Raw genomic sequence first — 7,500 nt, 5'->3', positions numbered from 1 at the left:
TATCTTGTTATTTTTCTGTGAACGTTAGTAAGAATATATAAAAAAACTGCAACCACTTTTAACAACAGTTCCTAACCTAAAGAACAGCAGGAAACTATTGTATATGGATGTATTGGCCCGAGTTGGAAAGGAGGGAAAAGTTAACACGGGAACGAAATCCTATCAAGAAAGAGAATAGGCGTTCGTTCGAAACTCCGCTTTGAACATAGATAAAATTCGACCTTAAGAGGCTGAGCGATTACTTTGATCTCGCTCTTGTGTTTACATTGCTTCATAGTGTAGACCGTTGTGAAAAATTAATGGAAATAGACTAGATGGCGGGTGTATGGGAGAGCGAGTAAACAAAGGGAGATTTGATACGAAATCGAGTATTTGAAGGTAGAATTGAAATGACATCAATCGTTCTTGAGAAAGTTTGGAAACGTGGACAGATAGATGGTAGATAGATAAACAGACAGATCACTGAAAGAGATAGACAGATGAATAGATAGATTGATGTGAATGTGCACACACACACACACACACACACACACACACACACACACACACACACACACACACACATATATATATATATATATATATATATATATATATATATATATATATATATATATATATATATATATATATATATATATATATATATATATATATATATATATATATATATATATATATATATGTGTGTGTGTGTGTGTGTGTGTGTGTGTGTGTGTGTGTGTGTGTGTGTGTATGTATACACACACACACACACACACACACACTTGTATATATATATATATATATATATATATATATATATATATATATGTATATATATATGTATATATATGTATATATATATATGTATGTATGTATGTATGTATATGTATGCATACATACACATAGTATATAAATAGATAGATATAGCCATAAAGAGAGAGTAAACGAGCGAGGCAGAAAGAGAAAGAAACGAGGGAAGGGGATCTATTAATTCAAATTCTAAAGGTCTTACTTTAAAAGAAAACATAAAGTAATTACACAATTCATACCACTTTATGGAAGTACTTGTGAGATTAGATACTTTCGAAATGTTACTTACCCTTGAAACACAGAGCAATTCATTAAGACGAGGATGTAACAAAAAAGTTTTTTGTGTGTTTTTTTTTTTTTTTTTTTTTTTTATCTGTCTTTAATAAGCGTTCGTTGCTTTATTTATAATCCCGAAAAATACGAAATAGAGAATAGATACTTCATAATAAAATATGATAATTTATTTACTATTGCAATCATATGGACATCCATTTTCTTAGCATAATCAAAGATCTAATATATCAATCCAATGAAATAAATATCTAAATTCTCTATATAAATAAAACAAAAATAAATAAATAAATGAAATAAAATGTGAAAAAAATCGGCAAAGAGATTGACCCAGAAACATTCTTTGATGCAATAAAAGCAAGAACAGGGAGACAGGGCAGTGGGTTGCACATGCAATATCTGCACAGTTCCCTCCCTTTTGGAAACCATCGCGAAGGTACGTCTATTTTCTGTTTCATTGCGTCTGGTTGTTTCACATTTTGCTAAATACTTGAGTACGTTTGATATCCTTATGTGATGATGTTATTATGAAAGTTGGTAGAGTAGTAGAGGTAGTAGTGATAGTAGCAGTTGTTGTAGTAGGAGTAGTTGTAGAATAGAGAATATGAATTTGAATAAATAAGAATGATGATCATAGCATTCATATTGGTGGTGAACTTATTGAAAGTAATGGTAATGTTGATGGTGGTGATTATGATATTGATAATAGTAATGATAAAGAATAACAATTATTTTATCAGTAGCAAGAGTATCTTCATCACCAACATAATCACCATATTAGTATCAATAAAGACTTTTAATATAAATTCTCATTTTCAACCCCATACAAAAAAGATCCAGTAAAATAAACAATGAGTAAAAAAAGTAAATAAATAAAATAAAAAGCAACTCTGGCCTAGTATATATATTTTTTCACTTCAAAAGGAGTTCTCATAAGACATGAATGAAAGATAGTGTTATCATTTAGGCTTAAGTAAATAGGAGAGATTATATGAAAAAGGGAGTTCCTGGGGCCGGATGTGGTTGTGGGAAATATACGCTAGGAATTCCCATAGTATTTATAACTGGGGGATTTACCATCCTTCTGTCAAAACGGTATTGTATTCCCTATTTTTGGTATTAATGTTTATATCTATCGGCCTGTTTCTAAATTCGTTTCGTACGTAAAGATGCCGTGAATTTTATTCCAGACCAAATTGATCTATGAATAGCTGATTCAAAAGATTTTTATCTGATTTCCTATGAATCCAAAATGACGGAACCGCAAGGTATTCAGTCGAGTGTGATAATTACGTCGATCATGACAATTACCATAATTAGAGGGTATTCTAACTTAAAAGACAATGTTTTAAACTGCCTTGACTGAATAGCTTCAAGAGATTATCATGAACATTGATAGCATTGTAAAGTACATGGTGAGATGATATATCTGCCGCTGACAGTTTTCTATAAGATTATATATATATATATATATATATATATATATATATATATATATATATATATATATATATATATATGTGTGTGTGTGTGTGTGTGTGTGTGTGTGTCTAAATTCATCGGTATTTCGTCTAAGTATATATTTGTTTATCTATTTTGTTAGCGTTTCAAATATGAAATAACTGTTTACACACACAAGGATATATGTATGTGTGTGTGTGCGTCCTTTGAACGCATTCCCCTTATAAGGAATAATTAAAAACCTAGACCACACTCTAGATATGATAACCAGTATAATTTTTTTTCTCTAATAGACACGAGGTAAGGTCGAGTATTCAGCAAAAGGAACAAACTCGAAATATACAGCAGATTACTTTACATAAAGATTAAAGAAAAAAAATGAAAGGAAAAGGCTTTTGCTAAAGTTCTGTGACTTATATCGCGCAGATTATTTACATTCAGTTATGAAGAGTAAATTAGTTAGTTACACAGATCTAGAAGATCAAATGATGAAAAGTGTTTATATCTGTGATTGTGTGTGCGTATGCTCGAATGTGGGTGTGTGCATATATACATACATACACACACTCACACATACATATGTGTGTGTGTGTGCTTATCATGTGTTTCTTTGCATGTATATTTGTACGTGCAATTATGCACATGCACCCACACACACACATGTATGTACATATGAATATATATATATATATATATATATATATATATATATATATATAGATAGATAGATAGATAGATAGATAGATAGATAGATAGATAGATAGATAGATAGACAGATACATCTAAACATGAATATGCGTGTGTGTGTGTATATATATATATATATATATATATATATATATATATATATATATATATATATATATATATATATACACACACACACACACACACACACACACACACACACACACACACACACACACACACACACACACATTTATACATAAATATGTGCGTGTGTATGTGTGAGTGCGTTACCCTGCACTGGCGATGAATATGAGAAGCAAAATCACCGTTAACGCCAATAGACGAATCAGAGCCAGAAACACCATCCGACTCCTAATCATCTCCTAATCTTCAAATTTATTCCCGGAAACTGCTCGGAAGATTTTCCAACAAACTAATCGCGGGAATTTTAGTGTAAATGGAGGAGGCTCTTCATCAACCTCAAGGAAAATGGTTGTTTAAGTTTCTCTCTCCTTTTTTAAGACATTTTATTGCGGAATTGGGGATTGGTTTAACGGGTTGGCTTGAGTGTGCGTGTATGTGTTTATTTGTATACACACACACAAATGCACACACAAATACACACACACATACACACACAAACAAATACACACACACACATACACACACACACACACACACACACACACACACACACACATATGTATATATATATATATATATATATATATATATATATATATATATATATATATATATATATATGTGTGTGTGTGTGTGTGTGTGTGTGTGTGTGTGTGTGTATGTGTGTGTATCCTTCCCTTTAACAACCACCACCATATGATGGGTTCAGTCTATACATGTACTAGCTTAAACAATTTTTCAATCAACTGTATTTAAATTTGCTATTGACAACTTTATATACTATTTCTTTTCAAATGACAAGTGTGCGTTGGTTTCGACGCCACCACCCGGGTCTGAATTCTAAGGGCGTCCCTAAATACCCCACAAGATATTAATCACATGGTAGCTTAGTTTTGCAGTTAAGGCAGGATGTGGGGTAGCTTATGGATTTCCTTATTAGTATATTAAACAAACACTTATATTGGTCGGTTCAAAAGAAATATCCTGACCATGAAAATTTTATCAACACACTGATAAACGGAATAATAAGAAAATAATAATAATATGAACAGGAAAATACAACACAAACTTTCTTTCAAAAGGTCATATAATGATTTTACATCTGGTGGTATTTGCCAGAAAAAGAATAAGAAAATCTTCTGAATGGTTGCTGGATTAGGGGTATAGCTGTAAGATGTGAGACAACGTAAGTATTAAAAAATAAGAGATAAATAAAAAAAAAGGAAAGAAAAAACAGACCTTTATAATCCATACACTATTTAAAGAGATGCTATTAAAATATTTCTTTTATAGTCTGTTGATATATTACATAAGTTGGGAGTGTTTTTCTAACCTGGATATAACAAGGCTTTTCTAATCTGGGTATCATTCACTGCCTTTCTGTATCTGTAAACTCTGGAATTCTTTGTGGGGTTTTCTTTTCGTTTTTCTTTTCTTTGTTGGGAGTTATAACTGCAGTTTATGTATCACACATATAAGAATATGTTTTGATGAATTTTCTTATACATTTTCAACATGAGAATGTCAGAATTTGTTTTATTATTGCCTATAATAAACATTAATGGCAACTCAACTCTATTTTTTTTATGGAGTTGATGCCTGTCATTACGTATTAATACATGATTGGTGGGATTAACTAGCTCGTTCTGTACATGTGCAGGATTTAATTTTGAGCTTAAGAGTTAATGCTGGTCCAGAAGTGTATTATGAGTTGAGCCTGGACGATGTCAATGCGCATGCACACTAGAGATCTGGATTAACTTTAATACGGGATTAATATTTATGGCACGTACAGAAGACGCCCTTAGGTTCTCGGCTCTGGGATAGTCAGAATGGTGGGCCTCGGACAGCACCCCTGTCGGTTACCTCCTCCTTTCCTGGGCCACAACCTGTCTCCAAGGAAAGGCCACACCACTCTGATTACCCTACAACAATCTATGGGGATTCTCCTACTTGATCTGATCTTACCTATATCATTTCCCCAAATCGCCAGCAAATGCTCAATCTTTCCAACCACATGTCTCCAAGGAAAGCCCACGCAGCTCTGAGCAAAACGATGGCTAATGAAAGAGAAATGGTCGGAGATGTCATTCTCGAATAGTGTCCCCCTCCATACAAGATATTTCATTCAGCAATCATTAGAAGAAAAAAAAACTATTAACAATTTATCTACAAGCTGTTAAACACTGAATTTTACTATATTCAAAATAAAAGTCGTAACTAATTGGCGATTTGGCAACATCGCTCCATAGTCCAACGGAAACTAGATGCGTACATGACAAACATAATTTAATTCAAATGTCAAATCAAAGACTTCGATATATATATCCATCCAGCAATCATAAAAAGGAAGAAAAAAAAAAACTAAAAATTTATCTGCAAGCTGTTAAACACTGAATTTTACTATATTCAAAATAAAAGTCGTAACTTATTAGCGATTTGGCAACATCGCTCCATGAACCAACGAAAACTCTAGATGCGCATGAAAAACATATTTGAATTTATATGTCAAATAAAAGATTTCGACATGTATATATACATTTATATGCGTATGTGTGTGTGTATGTGTGCGTGTGTGTGTGTGCGTGCATGCGTGTGTGCTTGTGTGTGTGTGTTTACGCATTCGAGAATAAGACACATGCACAAACACGTAAAGTGCCTCAAAATAAAACCTTAAGAAAATACGTTTCAGTAGAAAAATTATCAAAATCTGCAATAAGGTTTTTATGCGCGTACTTTATTAAAGCACATCTCAAAATCTCATTTTCTTTAATAACCACCATTAATTTACCTTCATTCTACAGCAACATTTTTTTTTAGTACAACACAGCTGTTTCTCTGTTTACTTCCCTCATTCTATTATCTTTAAAATGATAATTATAGCATAATAGTACATCTCTTTACACATTACGATCCATACCATAAAATGTATCACCGTGATAGATAGTTCTTTTGGCAAGTACACGTAATAAATAATCCTGCAAGGCTAACGAAGCAGAGTGAGAACCAACGCGGCAGCAGAGAACCAGCGGCGGTTCAGTCGGCGGTTTTAAGTCCCCCCCTCCCCCTATCCTCGGGGAGACCAGCGGCGGTTCACTAGGCGGTTCACTCCCCGCTCCTACCCCTGTACTTCACGGTTCACTCGGTGGTTCCAACTCCCACCCCCAACCCATCAACCCCCAACACCGCCACAGAGACCAGTAGCGGATCACTCATCGGTTCCACGAAACCATCAGCGGTTCCACCTCCCAATCCCCCTTACCCCCCTACCCTACCCCCGCCACAGACACCAGCAGCGGTTCACTGAACGGTACCAACTCCCCCTCCCGGGCCGTGGAACCAACCAGGGATAAGGCCTACCCTCCACCCCCCACAGAGACCAGCAGCGGTTCACTCACCGGTTCCATCTCCCCCACCATACCCCCAACACCACCCTCCCATACCCACCACGAGACCAACAGCGGTTCACGACTGGTTCCAACTCCCCACCCCCATACCCCTGCCACAGAGACCAGCATCCGGCGGTTCACTCAGCCGGTTCCAACTCCCCCTCCCTCTCCCTCCCTGTGGAACCAACCAGGGATGAGGCCTAAATTCCCCTCTCCCATACCCCCAACCCACCTCCGACAGAGACCCAGCAGCGGTTCACTCGCCGGTTCCAACTCCCCCCTCTCCCCACCCCAGCCGTGGAACCAACCAGGGATGAGGCCTACACCTCCACACCCACGCACCCCTGGACAGAGACCAGCAGCGGGTTCACTCACCGGCTTCCAACTCCCCCCTGCCCAGTGGAACCCACCCCCATAACCCCGCCACAGGGACCTGGCAAGCGGTTCACTCACCCGGTTCCCACCTCCCCACTCACTCCCCTGTGGACAGAGACCTACCAAAGATGACTCACCGGGAGTTCTAACTCCCCAACTCCCCATACCCCAACTCCACCTCCCATCCCAGCGGCTCACTCGCCGGTTCCAACTCCCTCCCTCCTCCAGCCGTGGAACCAACCAAGAGATGAGGCCTACCCACCCCCACTCACGCACCCCGCCACGCAGACCAACAGCGGTTCACTCCCCGGTTCCAACTCCCTCCCCCCATGGAAACCAACCATGAGGATGAGCT

General features: G+C 37.0%; 1 protein-coding gene across 1 annotated transcript; it reads left to right on the top strand.

Moving 5' to 3' along the window:
• The first annotated feature begins 5,648 nt into the window (after positions 1 to 5,648).
• Positions 5,649 to 7,188, top strand: LOC138863689 (uncharacterized). Its single transcript, XM_070128501.1, has 2 exons — positions 5,649 to 5,652; positions 6,668 to 7,188. Exons 1-2 carry the CDS (start codon positions 5,649 to 5,651, stop codon positions 7,186 to 7,188), a joined length of 525 nt encoding a protein of 174 aa, XP_069984602.1.
• Positions 7,189 to 7,500: the final 312 nt, after the last annotated feature.

This window comes from Penaeus vannamei, chromosome 13, assembly GCF_042767895.1.
Source record: "Penaeus vannamei isolate JL-2024 chromosome 13, ASM4276789v1, whole genome shotgun sequence".
In the NCBI taxonomy this organism is placed as follows: domain Eukaryota; kingdom Metazoa; phylum Arthropoda; class Malacostraca; order Decapoda; family Penaeidae; genus Penaeus; species Penaeus vannamei.
The sequence above is the reverse complement of the archived record's forward strand: the minus strand, read 5'-3'. Positions and strand labels throughout refer to the sequence as shown.